Source organism: Oryctolagus cuniculus, chromosome 2 (genome assembly GCF_964237555.1).
Source record: "Oryctolagus cuniculus chromosome 2, mOryCun1.1, whole genome shotgun sequence".
In the NCBI taxonomy this organism is placed as follows: domain Eukaryota; kingdom Metazoa; phylum Chordata; class Mammalia; order Lagomorpha; family Leporidae; genus Oryctolagus; species Oryctolagus cuniculus.
The window spans coordinates 79,377,072-79,400,923 of NC_091433.1; the positions used below are offsets into that span (position 1 = coordinate 79,377,072).

The 23,852-nt window shown below is 39.9% G+C and overlaps 1 protein-coding gene across 2 annotated transcripts in view; it reads left to right on the forward strand.

Annotated features, from left to right (window-relative positions):
- Positions 1-23,852, forward strand: part of TNKS (tankyrase) — a 213,598-nt gene that overhangs the window by 172,936 nt on the left and 16,810 nt on the right. For both annotated transcript variants that reach the window (XM_008274070.4, XM_051832511.2), the window contains 6 exons: positions 2,974-3,139; positions 4,568-4,787; positions 5,074-5,183; positions 14,603-14,791; positions 19,363-19,600; positions 20,964-21,046. In XM_008274070.4, coding sequence (XP_008272292.3) covers positions 2,974-3,139; positions 4,568-4,787; positions 5,074-5,183; positions 14,603-14,791; positions 19,363-19,600; positions 20,964-21,046 — 1,006 coding nt within the window. The remainder of the gene's footprint in view (positions 1-2,973; positions 3,140-4,567; positions 4,788-5,073; positions 5,184-14,602; positions 14,792-19,362; positions 19,601-20,963; positions 21,047-23,852) is intronic.

Sequence of the window (23,852 nt, forward strand, 5' to 3'; positions counted from 1 at the left end):
GGAGTCTTTTTTGTATGCTTGCTTAAAAACATTATAAACATGTACCGTACAGAAAATGGAAATTTCTGGTCAGCACACCTGCCAGAGATGCAACATTAAATTTGTATGTAATCCAGATATTTCAAATGCATTAGCGAGTGTGTATGCTGTGGAGGTGGTGGTATTTATTTACTTATTAAAGACATTTCATTTATTTGAAAGGCAGACAGAGAAGGAAAGAGAGAGAGAAATCTTCCATCCACTGGCTCATTCTCCAGGGGTCTGCAGTGGCCAGAGCTGGGCCAAGTTGAAACCAAGAGCCTAGAAGTCATCCACGGCTCCCACGTGGGTGGCAGGGACCCAGGCACTTAAGCCATCTTCCACTGCTTTCCCATGCACATGAGTAAGAAGCTGGATTGGAAGTGGAGCAGCTGGGACTTGACCTGGTGCTCCGGTATGGGATGCTGGTATTGCAGGTGTCTGCTTCACCTGCTAGGCCATCACATCCCACCCCACTGGTGGTGGTCTCTAACTCAGAATGATGATACCACTCTCTAGATAGTCTACCTAGTGGCTTCCTTGTTTTCACCCAGTGCTTTATCTTGAATATCTTTCTTTCCAAATCAGTAGTTAATAGTTCATCGAGGGACCGGTGCTGTGGCGCGGTGGGTTAATCCTCCACCTGCGGTGCAGGCATCCCAAATGCGCACCAGTTCTGGTCCCTGCTACTCCATTTCCAATCCAGCACACTGCTATGGCCTGGGGGAGCAGTAGAAGATGGCCCAAATCCTTGGGCCCCTGCACCCACATAGAAGACCGGGAAGAATTGCCTGGCTCCTGGCTTTGGATTGGCGCAGCTCTGGCCATTGCAGCCATTTGGGAAGTGAACCAGCGGAAGGAAGACCTTTCTCTTGGTCTTTCCCTCTCACTGTCTATAACTCTACCTCTCAAATAAAATAAAATAAAATCTTTAAAAAAATAGTTTTTCAAATCCTCTTAATGCTTAGATGTAGTATCTTATTGCAGTGTATGAATTTTTTATCTGGTTTGTAATTTAATGTTTATCCCTTTGGATGTTTTTTGCTTTTAAAACTATATAATCTGCGCTGGTGCTGTGGCAGAGCAAGTAAAGCCACCACCTGCAGTGCTGGCATCCCATATGGACGACACTTCCAGTGCAGCTCCCGGCTAATGTGCCTAGCAAAGCAGCAGAGGATGACCCAAGTGTTTGGGCCCCTGCACCCACATGGGAGAGCCAGAAGAAGCTTCCGGCTCCTGGCTTCTGGACTGGCTCAGCTTCAGCCATTACGACCATTTAGGGAGTGAACCAGCAGATGAAAGATATCTCTCTCTTTCTCTCTCTCTGTCTCTGTCTATATCTCTCCCTCTCTCTGTAACTCTTCAAGTAAAATAATCTTTTTTAAAAATAAAGATATATAAACTCTTCAAAAAAGAAGCCACCCATCTCAAAGTCATTGGTATCATTTTCACTACTTCCAGTATTCTACATTTTATATTAGTTTGCTAAATTATTTGAATTTCTTTAGACAGAGCTTAAAGCAGCCACCAAAGCTAGTTAGAAATATAAGAAGGGAGTGTTAGCTGAAATGAGTTTCCATATTCTGAATTAATTTTATATCCTCTCAAAACTAGCCAACACCTTTATTTATAATTATATAACAGAATGAATTAAACTGTGTAGAATTAACCTGTACACTTTAAGCTTCAGTTACTGATTATGTATTTCTTTATCTTTTTCAGTGATTATTCAATATATTATTCAATATATTATGAATATTCAATAATAATATCACTAATTATTTCAAAGAGTTGTGCATTGGAGAGCAAAAAACATTTGTTTCTTTTGCCTATTAGGATATTTCATTGGAAGATGTTTTTTAAACAGAGCACAGATTTCTAAATAAAAAGATACTTGACACCTGTTTTTGCCATGTCTTACATTCAACTTAAACTTACTCTTTTGATGCACACTTCTATATGGAGGCATCTTTGCCATTTTAGAAGGCCAGTTTGCCTTTTAATCAGAATGTCGAGTCGCCACAGAATAGCTTGCCCATATGAATAAACTGAGGCAATGAGATTTTCTTTTCTTTTTTTTCTTTTCTTTTCTTTTCTTTTCTTTTTTTTTTTTTTTTTTTTTGACAGGCAGAGTGGACAGTGAGAGAGAGACAGAGAGAGAAAGGTCTTCCTTTGCCGTTGGTTCACCCTCCAATGGCCGCCGCTGCAGCCGGCGCACCGTGCTGATCCGATGGCAGGAGCCAGGATCCAGGTGCTTTTCCTGGTCTCCCATGGGGTGCAGGGCCCAAGCACCTGGGCCATCCTCCACTGCACTCCCTGGCCATAGCAGAGAGCTGGCCTGGAAGAGGGGCAACCGGGACAGAATCCGGCGCCCCGACCGGGACTAGAACCCGGTGTGCCGGCGCCGCAAGGTGGAGGATTAGCCTATTGAGCCACGGCGCCGGCCTGAGATTTTCTTTTCTGACTAGAATTTATAATCGCCATCATTGGTTTCTGTTCTGAATACTTTCTCCATCAGTTGGATTGTCAGTTTTCATTGCTTGGCACCTGGACATTTAACCCTACGCACAGAAACCACTGCGTCATTACAAATTAAAATATAAAAGGTAGATCTGGCCTAAATCAAGAAGATGAATTGCATTGTAGATTTTATAAGCTTATCATTTTCATTAGGAAAACCCAAATGGAAGAAAATCTGAGAGGAAATAAAACTAGATTATTGATTAATTAACCCTGAAATCACTTTGTAGTGTTGGACTTTCTATTGTCAAGGTGAAAATATGAATTTAAAGTTATTTACAAGTAGATGATTGTATCTGAAAGACTAAATGAGAATGATTTCTTTTTGAATGGATGTTTAATATAGTCAGTGCAATAAAAATACATTATTTGATTATAAACCATTTTAACACAGATATTTGCTTTGTGACTTTAAAATAATTTTCTTTTGTGTAGCGGCTTGGTGCCTCTTCATAATGCCTGTTCATATGGACACTATGAGGTGGCTGAGCTCTTAGTGAGACACGGGGCTTCTGTCAATGTGGCGGACCTCTGGAAGTTTACCCCCCTCCATGAAGCAGCAGCTAAAGGAAAATATGAGATCTGCAAGCTCCTCTTGAAAGTATGTAGTTTAAACAAAGTTATAAAATATAAGGCAATTCTATGTATTTTGGGTTATTACTTGAAATTAAATTGGAATATTTTGTAAGTAACTATTGTAGAAATTTCTTCCATATTCTATTTTAGAGGCATGGTTAAGTGTGATATGATACTTACATAGCTTTGAGGAGTGCCAGTACCGTTCTGAACTGATTAGGTTTTGGAATAGGGTTGGATTAATTTGTGTGTATTAAGTATTATCCTAATACTTACAATTTTAAAATCTGAAAAAAATTGATACAGGGAGCAACAGGTTTTTCAGTCAAGATGATTTTTTTCTTCTTACTGGCTCTTTTACTATTATTAACTCATTCCTCATCATTAGTTATTATTTAAGCACATATCTTATTTTACTAGCAGGTTCTTATTAGAATGTAAGGTAACTTCTAAATGAAATTGTTGATATAGGTTTTTGAGAAATACCTAAAACAGTAGAAACTAGTAGTTATATGAGAGTACCAATAATTTTGTGTTTTTTTTTTTAAATTAAATGATACAAAAATGACTCAACACTGGCTTTTATGTCTTTTTTTGCTTCTTAAACTAGAGAAAAAAACTCTTCTTGTTAGCTATAAAAAATTCTTCTGCCCTTTCATGGGCTCAAATACTTATTCTTAAGAGTCTTACAAAAAAACCCATGATTTTGTACTTATTTTTATTATCACTGGTTGGTGAGAAATAGCTTCCAGGTGATTGTGAATCCATTGTCTACCTTGGTTTATTCCTAGTTGTTACAGTGGACCAATAGCAGTCTATATGAGAACTATAATAAAATTTCTTGACATTGATTTACCTTATTTCACAGGTATGGGTGTTTAAACTTTTTAAATCAAGATAATTTTTTATTCATTTGTACCTAATTTTGTGACTTCATATGAAAAATATTACCAAACCTTTTTCTTCTGTTTTTCATTATATCCACTCAGTATCCTTTTATAATTTAAACATGGTCAAAATTAATATCCTGGCCATTCTTGAAAGAAGGAAAGGTTTCCAAAGACAACTTGGAGTCTGAGACAAAGTACCTCATGTGAAGAGTGGAATCACTCTCCAGCCTCCTCATTTCAGTAGCACCACTGGCCCTCAGCCTTTGACTGAATAATGGAGAGCCGATCCAGTGTATTGCCAGGTGGAGAATTTGTGACAGTAAACAAGATATTACCTCTTTTTTTTTTCAAAATGCATATGTAATAGATAACATTCTTCAAATGAGCAGAGGTAGAGTAAGCTAAATAAAATAGGTAAATACATATATACCTGCCTATCATCTGCCAATGCAAAGACATTACACAAAACACAAACCCCATTTTTCTTTTCTTTTCTTTTCTTTTCTTTTCTTTTCTTTTCTTTTCTTTTCTTTTCTTTTCTTTTCTTTTCTTTTCTTTTGTAGCATGGAGCAGATCCAACTAAAAAGAACAGAGATGGAAATACGCCCTTAGATTTGGTAAAAGAAGGAGACACAGATATTCAGGACTTGCTGAGAGGAGACGCTGCCTTACTGGATGCTGCCAAGAAGGGCTGCCTGGCCAGAGTGCAGAAGCTGTGCACCGCAGAGAACATCAACTGCAGAGACACCCAGGGCAGGAACTCGACGCCGCTGCACCTGGCAGGTAGGTGTTCCTTCCTGAAAGACCTGAAGCAGCTCACCAAGGCATGAAGCAAGCAGGCGACAACAACAAACAGTGCTGAGCATAACGTAGGGCACCACGTAGAAACATGCTTTCAATTGACGTACTTTTGTATATTTCTTACTGTGAATGCTCTCAATTCTCAGATAATAGTATTATCTTTTGAAGCAAAAAGTGCTCAAATGTGAACTTTTTCTGATGTATATAACGTATATACATATATTCTTTCCCATTAATCTGTTGTGTTTATCTTTTTTCACTCTAATAGCAGGCTATAATAACCTGGAAGTAGCTGAGTATCTTCTGGAACATGGAGCAGATGTTAATGCCCAGGACAAAGGCGGTTTAATCCCTCTTCATAATGCAGCATCTTACGGGGTAAGCACGCAGAAGTTAGAATCTAGAAAGCTTCCCTTAACTCCCACCTTTCCTACTTTATTAAATGTATGCAGTAAGCAAATAAATATGTAACTGGCAACTTAATCTGTCACAATTTTATTCTCCTATTCAGAGTTTTCATCTTGCCTTCTCCATTTAGCTTAGCTATGTTTTAGCCAACCATGATGCCTTTCACAGAGTTTTGATCTATCCACGTTATCTAGCATAATAATAGCTGTGTAGTAGGTGCTCAGTTAATATTTATGGACATGTGTAATATATTCCAACTCTACCCCAAGTAGATTTTAGAAACCAGCAGGCCCAGAAGCCTGTTATATAGGCATGGGCATTATGGTGCCTTATGTATGTCATCAGCATCTTTAAAATATTCATATAAGTTGGTCGAGTAATTGGTATATATAGTTTCATAGAATTCAGATGACTAGCTAAAACCCCACCGTGGAACTTCAGAGACATTCTGTCTAACACTAAAGCTAACCATCATCTGTAAGAAGAGGCGTATTGCTATATCTTGATGCCATTTGTCAGAACTGACTGACTAGAAGTAACCAAGGCCTACCCAGGCCTGATGACTCATGACAGTAGAAATAAGGCAGATGCTCTGTGCTTGTGTGTTCATCCTTTTAATCCCTATTTGACTGTAAAAATCCCCAGAGGCCAGATTGTACACACCAGATGTCCTCATGGTTGGAATCACTATTGATGAGCACGGTTTCTGGATTTGCAAAAGCCTTACAAGCTATAAATAAAAACCAAACTAAGCACCTTGATCTCCATATTCTGCCTTTTGCTCTCTTCACAAAGAGAATGTCCTCATCTTTTCAGGCCAGTTTCACAAAAGCCAGTGCTCAGACTTCAGGAAAATGACAAATCTGAGTGAGAATACTTGTAAGGAAAGCAAACAACCCAGTTTTGAATTGGACAAACAAGAAAGAAAATTATACTTCCAAGAGTAATTATAAATTAATAGGAAGTTATAATATTTAATAAATGTATTATTGTTACCGAAGTCCTTTTGAAACTACAATTATCTTTCCAGAGATTGTTAGAATTTCCCTTTGATCTTCCTTTGCATAACATTCTCAATTCTAGTGTACAACAAACATTTCTACTGAAGATCTGACATGCTAAATATTTGCTGCTAACTACATATATGAGAGGTCTTTCAAAAGTTCTTGGAGGGGGCCAGCACTGTGGCACAGCAAGTTAAGCTGCCACTCACAATTCCAGCTTCCCTTAGGAGTGCTGCTTCCAGTCCCAGCTGCTCCACTTCCAATCCAGCTCCCTTCTAATGCGCCTGGGAAAGCAGCAGCAGATGGCCCAGGTACATGGGCCCTTGCCACCCATGTAGGAGACCTAGATGGAGTGCTGGGCTCCTAGCTTCAGCCCAGCCCAGCTCTGACCGTTGTGCCCACTACGGAGTAAAGCAGCAGATCAGAGATCTCTCTCTGTCTCTCTCCCTCTCTCTCTCTCTCTCTCTGCCTTTCAGATAAACAAATCTTTAAAAGAAAAGTTCATGGAAATATATATTATAAGAAATCTGTGCATGGATTTCAAAATTTTTTGTACCAAAATGAGCTTATCTTTTAATTCCACTTAGAATGAACTTTATGAAGTGTCCGTGTATGTTATATATAATTTTTACCCTGAAGTTATAATTACACATGTATATCATTTGCAGACTAAACTTCTTAGCATGAGCTCTCTCTATATATTGCTGAGTTAAGAAAACTTTTTTCTGCCAAGGGCCATTTGAATATTTATAGCATCATTCATGGCTCATACAAAATTATCAACTTAAAAATTAGACTGCTATAGACTTTGTGAATTTTGAGTCTTGCCTGTGGTTGCCTTGGCAGAGTCATATACGGCCCATGGCTGACTTTCCCCACCCTTGCCTTGTTATGTTCTAATCATCCCTTTGCTAAGCTTCAGTTGAGAGTTTATAAAACTCTTATGGGATCTTAAATGTCTTTTATCTTCTGTGTAAATCTCCAGTGAGTAAGGACAGACGGTGGCAATAGAATCATAGTGGTGACGTCACCTAATGCAGCTTCTGTGAAACCAGCAGCTTTCTAGACTACAATTGAGCCCATGTTGTGGATGTAGGGAAGTACCAGTCCATCGGTCCCTCTCCTCTCACAGGCTTCCTGACTGTCCCCAAGGATAAAAGAAGTAATACTAAATTTATAAAGTCACTATTTCCCATCCTTCTAATAGGAAAAGGGTTGAGATGTTTCTTATTCTACATTTGTGTCATTTGGCAATCTGAGTGAGAGGAATAGAATTCATGGAAGTTGTGGCTAAAATCTAATGGAGCCTGCACATCGACTCTGTCTTATATCATGCACCCTGGAGACTGTCTTGTCACTGGCCGAAGAGAGGTGTAATATAGCCAGTCTCCTGACAGGTGACCACTATTCTGTTCTCGTAATCTGATTCCGCCGTTCTTCACAGCTCGGACTCTTCGTTTCTATCTCCAAGTGAGAGACGATGAATTCTTCTCACCTCTTTTTATGTTATTCCGTTGCTTTATCAAACCCCTACTGCTTAGCTGTTTGTAAGTGAAGGTAACTTACTGAGGTGAAAATGAACAGAAAATTCTCCAGGCTGTAGAGGTTTTGGTTCCACCTGGGTGAGTCTATCTTGTTCTGAAAACTCAAATGAGCAGGCATTTTTACCTCATTGTGTGGGTCGATTATTTGAGTGACTAAAAACCTCCACATAATAAACGTGTAAGTTCAAAACTCAAGCAGCTCAGTAGCTATGCACTGTTATCCACCAACACCTTTATTTTGGTGATTTATTGACCTTTTTTTTTTTTTCCATTGCCATTTTTTTCCTGTGTGCAGCCTCTCCCCCTGATGAATCGCTCTCTTGACTCACTGGTTGTTGATTGGCAGTGAGGTCATCCTCCCCACTGAGAATCTTTGCCCTACAAAGTAATCCTGGTTAATGCTATTTATAATCGTGTATTGGGCTATCAATACCAAATCAGATCAGCTGCTCTCGATTTCAATGAAGTGCCTTAAAATAAGGACTAATGTTACCACAATCCTGTATAAAAATTTAAAAAGCTACTTTGTCTTCCTTCAACTTATGGACACACAAAGGACAGATATAACCATTTTATATAAAGGGAAAATAAAACGTTTTTGTGATCTGGAGGTATATAAATTTGTGTTTCTTTTCTTTTCTTTTTTTTTTTTTTTTTTTGACAGGCAGAATTAGTGAGAAAGAGACAGACAGAGAGAAAGGTCTTCCTTCCATTGGTTCACCCCCAAAATGGCCGCTACGGCCGGTGCTGCGCCGATCCAAAGCCAGGAGCCAGGTGCTTCCTCCTGGTCTCCCATGCAGGTGCAGGGCCCAAGCACTTGGGCCATCCTCTACTGCCTTCCTGGGCCACAGCAGAGAGCTAGACTGGAAGAGGAGCAACTGGGACAGAACCCATGCCCCAACCTGGACTAGAACCCAGGGTGCTGACGCCACAGGTGGAGGATTAGCCTAGTGAGCCATGGTGCCGGCCAAATTTGTGTATCTTTCAAAAGTTCCTCTTTGTTCTTGCCACATACCTACCTCAGCTGGACATTCTAATGACATTGTAGGGCTCCAGTCCACATGGAGTGGCCTGGCCACATCCTGTGTGTTTTACACTTGCTCTGAAGTAATAGTTTTGTGGAATAGATTTTTTGTAGCAGTTCATCTTGAGTAGATAACAGAAGCAATTTGTAGAATAATTTTAAGAATAATGCTCTCTACTTAAATGCTTTCTCCTACTCTTTCCCACTTTGATCTTGTCAGGAAAATGTCTCTTGTGTTTTAGTCCAGCTTGACCTTGCATGTATCTGCAGTGTAATGGAAAGGGCTATACTTGGGATTTGAGCATCTGGAAAGTAGTCTACTCCTGTGCTCAGTAACCCAGTAGTCTTCTGATCTCCAGCTTTGTCACTAGTAAAAGTTGGATGCCAAGAACTTCTTTACAGGGACTGTAATGATGAAATAAGACCATGCAGATGGAAAATGTACTCTCTAAGCTAAGGCACTATGAAAATCCAGTGTAATACTGTAACTCACTTGCCACAATCAGAGTGTCACTCTTATGTCTCACAGCCTTAGAAATAATCTATGTATTTGACCAGCTCGAAATCAGTATTAAGTCAGCACAGGTTAATTGACTAGAGATAAAATAACAAGAGGGCGAGGAGCATTGTGACTGAGCAGGTTCAGCCACCGCTTATGACACCCACATCCCATATGAGAGTGCCAGTTTGAGTCCTGGCTACTCTGCTTTTGATTCAGTTTCCTGCTAATGCACCCTAGGAGGCAGTGCTGGGCCCCTGTCATGTAACGGAAGACCTTGATGTTGTTTCCAACTGCTAGCCTCGGCCTGGCCCAGCCCTGGCTGTTGCAGGCATTTGGGAAGTGAACCAGTGGATGGGAGATATCTCTCTGGCTCCCATTCTCCCTCTGCCTTTCAGGTAGTTGAAAATAAATTTTAAAATAATAATAATATGGTGTCTGTGAATTTCCAAAAAAACCTGTTTACTTCTTGTGTTTATTTATTTATTGGTAATTTTTCCTCTAGAGCGCTTCAGTCTGTTCTCTGTATTTCTCTGGGCCTTTTTTTAATATAAAAAACACTTGCCACCTCAGTTTTTCCAAATACAGAAATAAATACATAGCTTTAAGAAGTTCAAATAAAAGTTGCAAGTTTCATGAGAATTTACATGAACATTTTATACCTTATTCTGTATAGTGTTCTTTATAGTGCAATGTCTTGTATTATTTTTGAATGTATGTTTATACAAGACAGTTAATTTTTCTTCTCTTCCATAAATGTAAAGCATTGATTTATTTATTAGCACAAAGCATATAATTTTGTTTTCTCGTAAGAGTAAATCATTTGGCCAATTAGTTTTCCTTCTCCACTTTTTCCATTTCCTATTGTCTTCTCTCTAAAATATATCTTTGGAGGATTTCATGACATCATTGTAATAAAAAGCCTTTGTATGATTAAATGGCTGTCGCCAGAGCCTGGGCACATTTCTCTTCTCCCTATTTCCCACCTTCCTAACGTTTTCATGTTGGATTTTTCATCTAAGACATGTTGTGTTGCAGTTAGACCCTGAAACCATATGAAATTGGCTCTTTCTCCTGGAAGCATTCCACCAGAGTTCAAGTCCTTTTCTAGACCTTTTAGTTCAGTCCAGTCCTCTTACAGATTGAATAGAGTAGCAGGACTGCTACTTATTTATTGGATTGGTCAGCCTTAAATTTCAGTTATGTCTTCTCCCAGTGGTTGAGCTGTTTAAAAGAACTAAACAGCTTAAGAATTGTTTGTGGTCTACTTTAGTAGTCATATACTTCCTCCTGTTCATTGCTCTTTCAGACATTTTTCAGCAAATTTAACAAACATATAATTGGTTTCTCTAGGCATAAACTATAAATTCAGTATAAAGAAAGTTTAATAGTACCTACCAGATACATAGTTCATTTTATACACACACATGTCCAAAGACCACATAATTTCTCTAGGATTATCTAATTTTGGAAGACTGTGAAGATTTTTTTTTTTAATCTTTTATTTAATGAATATAAATTTCCAAAGTACGACTCATGTGTTACAATGGCTTCCCCCCCCATACCGTCCCTCCCACCCACAACCCTCCCCTTTCCCACTCCCTCTCCCCTTCCATTCACATCAAGATTCATTTTCGATTATCTTAATATACAGAAGATCAGCTTAGTATACCTTAAGTAAGTATTTCAACAGTTTGCTCCCACACAAAAACATAAAGTGAAAAATAATAGATGATTTTTTTTAAATGATGATGAAATCAGATCAGACCTATTGTCATGTTTAATCCCAGTGAGAGTCAAGTTGGGAATTGATAATTTCTTTCTTTTTTTTTTTTTTTTTTTTTTTTTTTTTTTTTTTTTTTACAGAAGATCAGTTTAGTGTACATTAAGTAAAGATTTCAGGGAAGACTGTGAAGATTACTCTACCAAATTATGTTGTTCTGCCAATAAACATGGGAGTAGAATAAAATTAGTCATCAAAAGTACAATTTAAATAGCATATAACCTCACTGGAGAGAAGCTTGAAATTATTCCATGCTTTTGGGCTAACAAAATTGTTCTTTTTCCAAAATATATCCTTTAAATGAGGGATGTTGGTAGGTTTTAAGTGATTTTGATAATGCCACAGATGGTGCCTCTGTTTTCATCTTTTATGTTAGAAATCCTAAAAATAATTAAGGTTTAGAATCAATTTTATGCTGTTTTCGTAGTCCCAAATGGATCATCAGAACTGGCGTGTTCTCAGAAGCCTTATCTGAGTATGCTACTGCTTTTCTTTTTTCTTTTTTTGACTTTATATCATCAGAACGTATGCGGAAGCTTTTCTTAGGAGTTCATTCATTTGTACTTTTTCTTTTAAGATAATTTTTCTTCACTTTGTTTTCGAAAATTCAGAAATATTTGTGTTCTATAAAAAGCTTCAATACTAACTCAGAAAAAATGCCTGTTCTTTTTGAAGTGAATGTCTTCCATAGACTGTGACTTAAGGAAGACGTGAAGTAGCATACCTTAAATCCCATCTTGTGGGGGCTGGTCTTTCCTTTAATCCCACCTTGGGATCTTTCTTCACCTTCCCCTTCTCTTCCCCTTCTCACACTCGTCCACTTCAAAAACCTCGATAGGGATGGGCATTGTGCGCATCAGATCAAAACACTGCTTGGGATGAACACATCCCACATCAGAATCCAGTTCCAGTCCTGGCCACTCCACTTTAGATTCAGCTTTCTGCTAATGCATCCTGGGAGGGCCTAGATGATGGCCCAAATGCTTGGATTCCTGCCACCCGTAGAGGAGAGCCAGATGGAACTCCAGGCTCCTGGCTTCAGCCCAGCACAGCACTGGCTGTTGTAAGCACTTGTAGAATAAACCAGTCGGTGAAAGATCCACTCTCACTCTTTTTTTTTTTTTTCCCTTTTTTCTTTTGCTTTCCCTTTTCCCTCTCCCACCCTCGCCTTTCGAGTAGATGAATAAATAAATAAGTGAAACATAAAAATAGCCTAGCACAGTTGGGCCTTTTTGTCCATGGGTTCCATATCTGCTGATTGAAGCAACCACACTGGAAAAGGTGGGGGAAAGATTGCATCTATATAGAACATGTACAGACCTTTATTATCCCCTACAGAGTTATTGCATTGTATTATGAATTATAAGTAATCCAGAGATAATTTAGAGTAAACAGAGGCTGTGCAGAGGTTAGATGCAGATATGCCATTTTATAAAGGAGACTAGAGCATCTGTGGATTTTGGTATCCCTGGTAGATACCAAGAGATGACTGCTTGTAGTTGAGCAATAGCATGAGTTAGAAATGTATTCTTAACAGATGATGTGCTTCTGAGTTAATTATCAAAAATGACCAAGATATACTAGGAAATATATCCGTAAGAAATACAACTTATGCCATTCTTACAAAATTACAGAATATTGGGGTTGGATGAGATCTCAGGAATTCGTTAGTGGTACCTTCCATCTGTAAATGTGTTGATAAACATATACAAGTTATTTTTAATAATCTTTAAAGCCTAGTTGTTGAATCAGTATTACCTGTGTATAATCAGTTTTATAAGGATTTTTGGGAAGAAGCTGAAACTTTTTGCTATGTAGAGCTGCCCGTGAGAGAACCCGTTTTTCTTTGAATTTTCTTCTACATTGGCTTTCATCATTCCACACCTTTATAGTTCTACAATTATGTCCCTCTTTTGTCCCCCTCTGAGGACTCTTCTTTCACTTTTTTCAAAATACTGCTCTCACAGCTTTATCTTTCTGTAATTATCCCTCTGTATTCTTTTCTCAATGAGCTCATTTATTAAGTGACTGCAACTGTTAATTTAATTTAATATTCCAGTTTGTAATCTCCCTAGAGCTCCTCCTCCCAATGCCAGGCCTTTGGTAGACACTCAGCAGATGCTTAGCAGCTGAGTGGCTCTGGGAGTATAAGGGAGTGAATAATTGATGGCCTCTGTCTGTGCTCCAGCCTTTTCTGTCCAACCATTACAGAGCATCACTGTCTCAATGCTTTACTTCAAAAGTGAACCTTATCCTTCCATCATGTCATTCCTACTTAACGTTTGCTATTTATTTTCTATTGATAGTTCCACCTGTGTTTTTTTCATCTTCTGGACACCACCCCCACTCCCAATTTTGTCATATTTTTATTATTTGTCATATTTTTATTATTCTTTCTTCATATGGAGTGAATTTGTCTTTCTAACCCAAATTTTTTTGCTCCTTTGCAGATTTCTCAGATTTAGCCCCCTTTTCCATTCTGCCATAACCATGAGAGTTCAGTCTCATCACCTCATGCCCGAGTTACCACTGTGTCTTCTGCTAACATTTCCTCTACACCTAAATCCTTTTGGACATGACAGACTAATTTTTTTTGTAAAATGTTGTTTTGTTAGTTTCCTAGAAACTGAAGAAAAGAAACATTGAAAATCCTTGAGATGAGTGTTTCAGTAAGTAGATCAGATTGCAGTAGATGTGAAGAGAAATGAGAAGAGAAGCAATGGGTACAGAATGCACATTTGAAAAGTTTGACAGGTGGATTTGATCTTGAGTAGAAGATCTAGGGTCAGATACTAATTCATTTTATATATGAGGAGTCTTCAAAAAGTCCATGGAAAAATGCATGGATTTCAAAAATTTTTGCACCAAAATAAACATCTTTTAACTCCATTTTTCCATGAACTTTTGGAGTACACTCATATTTTTTCTAAGGGCCAGCATCGTGGCATAGCAGGTAAAGCTGCCACCTGTGATGATGCCATCATTCCATATGGAGGCTGATTTAAGTCCCAGCTGTTCCACTTCAAATCCAGCTCCCTGCTAATGTGCCTGGGAAAGCAGTGTAAGATAGACCGAGTGCTTGGGCTCCTGCACCCATGTGGGAGATCCAGAAGAAGCTCCTGGCTATTGGCTACTGGCTACTGGCTTCAGACCAGCCCAGCTCCCATTGTGGCCATTTGGGGAATGAACCAGTAGATGGAAGATCTATCTCTCCCCCTCTCTTTCTGTAACTTTGCCTTTCAAATAAATAAATAAAGCTTTTAAAAGATATATTTGTTTTTAAGATAGACCTGATACATTAGAAGGCTGAATTCTTTAAAAAAAAAAAAAAAGCCCATTAAGAGTTACAGGATAAAAGAATGATTGTGGAATTGAGATTTTGGAGGAGGCAAGAAAGGATGGAGTCCAATATACAGGGAGAAGAATGTGTTTTCTCCTAGAACAAACATATTACAGATGAAACTACAGTAAAAGCAAGTGTACTTGATGGAGCTTCCCTAACGATCTCACTGTGCATTCTCTTGTTTTGCTTCAGCATGTCGACATAGCAGCATTACTGATCAAATATAATACCTGTGTAAATGCAACAGACAAGTGGGCATTTACTCCTCTTCATGAAGCAGCCCAAAAAGGAAGGACACAATTATGTGCCCTACTCCTAGCACACGGTGCAGATCCAACCATGAAGAACCAAGAGGGCCAGACGCCTTTAGATCTGGCAACAGTAAGTTCTCAATTCAAGTACTCAGTATTGTTCATTATACTTTCAAAGGGTTAAATTCTAGGGCTCAATAGGTTTACCATTAGTAATGCTTATTTTGCTTAGAATAGAGAGTTCTTTCTGAAATTTTTTGAAGTTCACACTTTTTTGTATTAAAATGTAACTTAAGGGATGGGTCTTTGGCACGGCGTTTAAAACCTTGGTTGGGATGCCTGCTAGGTTTGAGTCCCAGGTCTACCCCTGATTCCAGCTTTCTGCTGATGTGCATACTAGGAGGCAGCGGATGATGGCTCAAATACTTGGGTCCCTGTCATCCATGTGGGAGACCTGAATTGAGTTCCCAGCGCTTAGATTTAGCCTGGCACAGCCCCAGCCGTTGTAGGCTTTTGAAGAATGAACCAGCAGGTGGGAGCTCTCCTTGGCTGTCTTTTGTGTGTCTGTCTCTCTTTCTCAAATATATTTTTAAAAATTTGATTAAAAATGTTTAAATATATGCAATTTAAAACTGTTAAGACAAACTAAACAGTAAGCTTTTTGTACCACACTTAGCTTGAATGGAAAAACATGAATCCTAGGAAAGCACATTTCTAGAGTATCTCCTCGAAGAATTACAGTTAGTAGAATGTCTTGCACCTTGTGTATTTGGCATGTAGTTGTAGAGCAACTGATGTTCATAATAAGTCACGCAAGCCTGTGAGATGGCCAAAGAAAATTAAGCCAGCAGATCACTCTATGAAGATATAAAAGTTGATTAGTATAGAAGTATTTTCCAATACTAGTTAATATTTTTTAAAGATTCGTTTTATTTATTTATTTTATTTATTTGAAAGAGTTACAGAGAGAGGTAGAGCCAGAGAGAGAGAGAGGTCTTCCATCTGCTGGTTTACTCCACAGCTGGAGCTCTGCCGATCTGAAGCCAGGAGCCAAAAGCTTCTTCCAGGCCTCCCACGAGGGTGCAGGGACCCAAGGACTTGAGCCATCCTCTCTGCTTTCCCATGTCATAGCAGAGAGTTGGATGGGAAATGGAGCAGCCAGGACTCGAACCGGTGCCCATATGGGATGCTAGCGCTGCAGGTTGGGGCTTTAACCTGCTGTGCTGCAGTGCCGGCCCCTAGAGTTAACATTTGAGATAATGATTAAGATAGTACTTGGGACACGCAAATCCCATATCAAAGTGGCTGGCCTTGAGTTCCAGCTCTGCTTCTGACTCCACCTACCTGCTAATGTGTGCCCGAAGAGATAGTAAGTGATTGCCTAAGTAATTGAGTTCCTGCCTACCATGTGTGAGTCCTGGATGGAGTTCCGCTCTGCTGATTTTGGCCTGGCCCAGCCCTACCTCTTGTGGGCATTTGGAGAGTGAACCAGCAGATGGAAGATCCCTCTCTTTCTGTATGTCTGCGTGTGTGTCTTTCTTTCAAATGAAATGAAAATAAATTTTTAAAAAATGTTTCAAAACCAAGAATTAAATGTTTGTGGGTTAAATATCATACCTGCAAAATTAAATACTGAATCATCTTCCCTGAACTTTTGGAAAATAGGGAGTTACAATAATTTCTAATTTTTAAGCTAGAAATCTGCTGAGTAATAAACTTTCAGAACAGTGGCTTAATAATGACTTATTATTTCTCATGATTCTGTACCTTGGCTAGGAAGTTCACTTGAGGTCAGGTATGCAGTTGTATACAGCTGTGGCTGGAGCAGGAATGTAAGGGTCACTTCACTCCTATGCCTGGTCCTTGGCAGAGACCACAAGAAAGATGAGACCTCCTATCTACTCCATGTGGTGTCTTACCATGTAGAGGTTTGCTAGAATTTCTTCATGGGAAAAAACAGAAGCTGCCATTTCTCTTAAGACTAAGCCTGGAACTGGCATGCTAGCACTTTACTACAGTCTGTGAGACAAAGCAAGTCATGAGGTCAGTCCATATTTGAGGGATAAGAAAATAGACTCCACTTCTTTGAAGAGAAAAGAGCAAAGATTTTGACTATGTGTAATCTATTACAGGCCTCCTGGTGAGCACGACTTATTTACAGGTCTCCTGCATTTAAGCTGTATTCACAACACTGATCCATAGCAGCTCTGAAATCAAACCTGGCACCTGTTATGTTTGTAGCGCCTTCTACTCTGAAATCAGGGACTGGACCTTGAATAAGGCCCACTTCTCTCCCCAGGGGGTGGTTTTCTGTAGCTCTTGGCTGTTCCCTCTGAATCATCCTTCTCTTTTCATAAAAAAATGCCCCATATCTAGCTGTTAAATGGCTTGCTCAACCTGTTGTTCCTTGCTCCTAGGAAGCTGGGAATCTTGATTGAGCCTTTCTTCATTTTGATCAGTCTGTCCCTTTTAGTCCAGACTGGTACACTCCTCTATAAATGTTTGAGTTTCTTATCAAGTTATTTGCTTCTCCATCAGACAAAGGCAGCCTCACAGATCTCTTCAAGGCATGTCCCTCCCTAATTTGGATTGCAAGCCAAGGAGCTAGGGGGCAATGCCTCTAAGACTCCTACAGTCTCTTTCATCTAGCTGAGAGAGTTCTAAGGGCGCCACCCTAAAGCTCTTTTTAAGACTCTTATGTAATACATGCCTACCTCTGAATTGATTTTTACTCTGAGGCCATGTTTTATTATCGACAACCTAGATTTGATCTTGGGCCTGAAGCTTTTTCTAGCTTTGAGAAACTTGCTAATCAGAAGCTGCAAACCTAGCAAATCTTGGGTGAATATGTGTCCTTAAAGAGAACTAAGCAGTTCTTATCTTAGTTCATTTCTCTCTTGCGCTTTTTCAAGGCCAGATAGAACAAGCCAGTGTGGTTGACAGTTAGCCAACCCACAAGTGTATTAGGGTCATTGTTGACCTTCCATAGTACCTTATGTGCCAGGGCATTCCAGAGCATCAGTGTCCCTTTCTCCAGCTGTCCATTGCCACTGTCTGTCTTCCAGCCGCCACAAACAGTCACCATGCCACGTTTCAGGCACCAGCCAAAGGCACATAGCTTGGGTTTTTGTTAGAGCAGTACTCCACTTCCAGGTACCAATTTTCATATCATTTCTCTCTTGCTGCAAAACAAACCATCCAAAAACATAGAGAGGGGCTTAACCCACCATTTATTTCTCAGTTCTAGGGCTGAGGGCTCGGCTGAGCAGTTCTGCAGTCTGTATGGCTCTCTTCAATAGGAAATCAACCGAGGCTGGAGCATCCAAGATAGCCTTTCATCTTGCAGATTTTCTCCCTAATTCATAGTGTGTCTCAGCACTCAGTAGTCCAGCCCACTTAGTTACAGCGTGGCTTCTAAGAAAGTAGATGTAGATACTGCCAGCCTCTTAAAGCCTTTCTCAAAAGGCTCAGAGCATCACGTCCTTGATGTTCTATTGGTCAGAGCAACTCACAGGGCAAATCAGGTTCGTGGAGAGGGAAATCGATGTCCCCTCTGGGTGGAGGAGTGGCATGCACTGCGTGGTGAAGGAATTAGTAGCTGATGGCTTTGGAAACAACCTCCTGCATACTCTTACAGCACCTTCACCTCACATGTATGAACTGGGAAGCTTGTGAATAAACCAGCCAAGTAGTCAGCCCTTCAGTTTTACCAGGAGCCAGCACTGTGGCACAGCAGGTGAAGCCAGCATCCCATATCTGAGTGCTGGCTACTCTGCTTCCAGTCTAGCTTCCTGCTAATGTACCGAGGAAGGCAGCAGGGGATGGCCTAAGTACTTGGACCCCTGTTAACCCATGTAGGAGACCAGGATTGGGTTCCTGGCTCCTGGCTTTGGTCTGCATCAGACCAAAGACCTTGTTGTTATGGCCATTTGAGAAGCAAGTCAGCAGATGGAAGATCTCTGTCTCTCCGTCTCTCACTCTGACTTTCAAATAAATAAGTTTTTTTTTTAAACCAAAACGATAACTCAGAAATATAAAAAAAAAAACATAAAAATTAATACATGTTAATTGTACATTAAGTGTACACCAAATAACCAAAGATTATTATAGTTGTTTAAGCAATAAAAGAGTAGGGCTGGCTTTGTGGCTTAGTGGTTAACATGCTGCCTACAACACTGGCATCCCATCTGACCCCCGTTTGAGTCCCAGCTGCTCTACTTCCAATCCAGCTCCCTGCTAGTCTGCCTGAGAAGGGAGCAGAAGATGGCCTGAGTGTTTGTAACCCTGCTACCCAGATAGGAGACCCAAATGTAGATTCAGGCTGGCCCAGCCCTGGCCATTATAGCCATTTGGGGGAATGAACTAACTGATGAAAGATCTTCTCTTTCTCTAACTCTGCTTTTCAAATAAATAATTTTTTAAAAGCACATATGGAAATTCTTTGTAAGAGAGAATTAATGTCCTAAAATAAGAAATATGTCTAAGAATTACATAGTTTCTCCAGTCCTATCTACTGAAATTACTGAGTCTCTTGGAGCTGTGGATAAGAGAAGGAAAGCAAGAGGAATGACCAGAACTCAAGGCAATAAGAATCCTTTTATTAAAGAACAAATTTCACAAAATATGTGGTCCGTAGTGTGGGAAATGTAACATTTTAAAATATAGTAATTTGTGTTTGTCTTATTTTAATTATGATTTCAGGCTGACGATATCAGAGCTTTGCTGATAGATGCCATGCCCCCAGAGGCCTTACCTACCTGTTTTAAACCTCAAGCTACTGTAGTGAGTGCCTCTTTGATCTCACCAGCGTCCACCCCCTCCTGCCTGTCTGCTGCTAGCAGCATTGATAACCTCACTGGCCCTTTGGCGGAGCTGGCAGTAGGAGGAGCCTCGAACGCAGGGGACGGTGCAGCTGGTACAGAAAGGAAGGAAGGAGAAGGTAAGCGGACCTTTGAACTCTCTTTGCTTATTCTTTTCTTCAGAGGGACAGACTCACTGCTTTCTATTGGTAGCTATTAAATGCCTCACTTAGTCACATCCTGTCTGCAACTTCAAACACCTGACACCTTAGATACTTCATAGAAGACTAGCAAGTTTCCAAACATCCACATTGCTCTTAGTATGCATATTCTAGTACCTCCATTTCCAACCATAGTATCTTATTAAACCACTGTCATCACCGAAAACAACTGGGAGGTCATTTTAGGAGGGACTTTTTTAATTCATTAAAAACGTTCAATTCTAATTATGCTAATTAGAGCATTCTATACTTATATATTAAATATTTGTTCTAATAGAACAATTATAATGCTGTAATTATTATTCTATAATATTAATCTAGTCCTAACTATAATATTAGAATTAATGTAAATACTCCTGATTTGATAAAGCACTCTACTTCTCAAATTTAGGGATAACTTGAAATGTCTGAATTAAATCTATATGCAGATGCTCCTCAACTCACTGTGGGATTACAAGTTGATACATCCATCATAAGTTGAAAATATCATAAGCTGAAAATGCACTGAGCTCCCCTAAGCTACCAAGCAGCCTAGCTGAGCAACGCGCACACTGGAGAGCCCTGGTTGTTCTTCCTCATGACCCTGTGGCTGACAGTGGGACTGCCACTGCTGCCCAGCAGCGCTAGAGAGGGTCAGGTCACACATCACTAGTTCAGGAACACATCAACATTCAAACTCCAAAGTGAAGTCCACTTTCTACTGAATGTGTATCACTTTCACACTATTGTAAAGGTGAAAAACGGTTACTCAGACCTCATCTTCAGTCTGGATTATATTATGCTGTGTAAAATCAGCTGCACAGCCACGGATGTCAGAGAGCCATGACTTTAAATAGAAATTGCAATTTCCAGGGCCAGCACTGTGGCACAGTGGGTTAAGACCCTGGCCTGCAGTACTGGCATCCTGTATGGGTGCCAGTTCGTGACCTGGCTGCTCCACTTCTGATCTAGCTCTCTGTTGTGTCTGAGAAGGCAGTAGAAGATGGCCCAAGTCCTCGGGCCCCTGAACCCATGTGGGAGACCTGGAAGAGGCTCCTGGCTCCTGGCTTTAGATCAGTGCAGCTCCGGCCAGCCATTGCAGCCAATTGGAGAGTGATCCATCAGATGGGGACCTCTCTCTCTCTTTCACTTTCTCTCTCTCTCTCTCTCTCTTTTTCTGCCTCTCCTCAATCTGTGTAACTCTGACTTTCAAATAAATAAATCTTTAAAAAAAAAAGAAATTGAAATTTTCTTTGTATTCATAAAATTGCTCCTGAGAAACTTTAATATGTTTCTGTTTCAGTTGCGGGTCTTGACATGAATATTAGCCAGTTCCTAAAAAGCCTTGGTCTTGAACATCTTCGGGATATCTTTGAAACAGAACAGGTAAACTCTTGTATATATTTGAGTCTTTGAATTAAACATTAAGAATTATTAATTGTCACTCATTATTTCTTTTCTTTTTTTTTTAATAGCTATTTTGTAACTCACAACACGTTTCTGTAGAAGCCAGGGAGTCTCATATTTTATAATTCATCCCAAAATTATCTAAAAAACGAGAGTCTTTGTTATTTTGGTTTATATTTACAAGTAGGCTGGCTTTATATATTTTGTCATACGTCAAACTTCAACCATAAAACCATTTCAAACGGATGCTTTCAAAATTGCTTTTAGTTATTTTGTTTCTAAAGCTGTTGGCATTTATCCATCTCATTTCATTACTGATGTGACTAGATGTCCCCTTATAACCAATGAGAAACTGTTTCATTAAATATTTAGTATTTAGCAAAGTCTTGGACAGCAAATACTTAGCCATTTGTACCTTTTTAAAATCATCCCTTTATGAAGTTGTTGTCATTCCATTGGAGTCTAAATTAGCATTGAGCCAAAAATTGGCAATGCATTCAAATAGACTATCCTATTTTCAGCTTAAAGGTCTGTAAAAGTCTACGCCATCATTAGTTATGGAGTCATCATTAGGGTGTTTATAGAATCCTATTTATCATGCTACCTTTGCATAGGATAAAGAGTTTTTAACTTAATATTGGATGGTTTTATTATCATGATCAGCATTAAATGTTGAATGATAATAAGTTCCTGAGTTTAAATTGCCTGTTATTTATATATATATAAAATCTTAGAATAGGAAGCTGTTTAGAGATTTATAATCACCCTTTTAACATCTGTGTCTATCCTGTAGCCAAGGAAGGTAACTTATAATCTGGGGCAGGTGTAATAGAATGACTGTAATTTTTAAGTGTCCCAAAATCTACCCTGAGTATAATCAATTTGTGTGTTTTAGATTTAATGTTTACCCTGCTTTCCACTGAAACCGCATCTCTAATCTACATAATGTATTAACTTTCATAAGGCTGTGGGGACAAATTACCACAAATGTGGGGCTTAACAGAAATTCTGGACATGTCAGCAGGGCTGTGCCTCCTGGACCCCAGGGCTCCAAGGGCAAGCCTTCCATGCCTCTAGCTTCTGATGCCTGGCAGTGTCCCCGGCTCGCAGCCACGTTCCTTCAAACCGCTTCATCTTCACATTGCGTTCTCTTTTGTGTCTGTATTCTCCTCTCTGTATCTCTTAGAGGGACACTCACAGTGAATTTGGACCTACCCTTATAAGCCTGTCTAATCTTTCTCAGGATCCTTAATTACATCTAGAAAAACATTTCCAGATCTCTTTCCAGTAAGGGCACAGTCGTGGGTTCTGGGGATTAGAGCCGTAGCCTCTGGAGAGCCACCACTCAGTGCACTACAGTGCAGTGCAGCCCTTCAGCTTTGTAAGACCTAGTCAGTTTACGAACTTCTCCATTCCACTGCCTGCCCACCTGCACAAATCCTCCCATATTCTAGGATCAGCACACTTTTTTTTTTTTTTTTTTTTTAGTTATGCTCTATATGCCATAGTTTCCAAATTCCATACATGGCCTTCCCTGTTCTGGTTTCTTTGTAGGCCTACAGGCAGTTTGGAGTTAATTAAAAACCTCAGTTCTTTTTCTTCTTTTTCAGATCAGTTACATTGTAAGATTTTTTTTCTTTTTCTTAGTAAAATTAAGTTTCTTTAAAAAAAGAAAAGATTGATTTATTTGAAAGGCAGTTACAAAGAGAGGGGCAGAGAGAGAAAGATCTTCTGTCCACTGGTTTATTCCCCAGATGGCCAAAAACAGCCAGAACTGGGCCAGTCCGAAGCCAGGAGCAGGAGCTGCTTCTGGGTCTCCCACATTTTTTTTTTAATATTTATTTATTTATTTGAAAGGCAGAGTTACAGAGGGCCAGAGACAAAGAGAGAGAGAGGTCTTCCATCTGCTGGTTCACTCCCCAGATGGCTGCGACGGCTAGAGCTGAGCCGATCCAAAGCCACGAGCCAGGAGCTTCCTCCAGGCCTCTCACGTGGGTGCAGGGGCCCAAGGATTTGGGCTGTCCTCTACTGCTTTCCCAGACCAAAGCAGAGAGCTGGATTGGAAGTGGACCAGCCAGGTCTTGAACCGTCGCCCATATGGGATGCCAGCACTGCAGGCGGCAGCTTCACCTGCTGTGCCGGCCCCGGGGTCTTCCACTTTTAAGACATCCTCACTGCCTCCCCGGGTTTATGTCAGTGGGAAGCTGGAGTCAAACTGAGTCGGGTGTCAGATCCAGGTCCTCCTATGTGGGATGCAGTCATCTGCTTGCTGTGCCGTGTGCACAAGGTTTGAGAATGCCTTTAGTGGAGCTTCAGAGTTCTGCTGTCTGGTGGCGAGGACTTTAGAGACTGTGGTAATTTCTCTTTCCTACCATTTGTACTCTGGTGTGGAGATTCCTTCTGAGAACATCTTACATTTAAGACTTTTTTCTCTTTTCTCTCCCTGAAGATATTGAATCTGTTTTAAAAGCATTATCCTCTGCTCTAGCCATGTTATAGCCATATCCCTTCTTCCCAAATCATCTCCACAATAATCTCATGTCTTTGCATAGAATCCAGAGGCCCTGCCTCAAACAGATAACGTCATTGACTATTAAAACATTTTCACATAACTTCAAGGTCCACTCTTTCTGTCAGTGAGCGTTATAATTTTATGTTTTCTTTTTTACTTTGTATTGTATATTCCTCAGTTACTGACTGCCTCTGGCATATTTCTCTCTTTTTACTGATTTCCCATCAGTCCTCTGAAAGCCTGTCCTGGTTTCATCAGTTTCCTTGTTCTCCT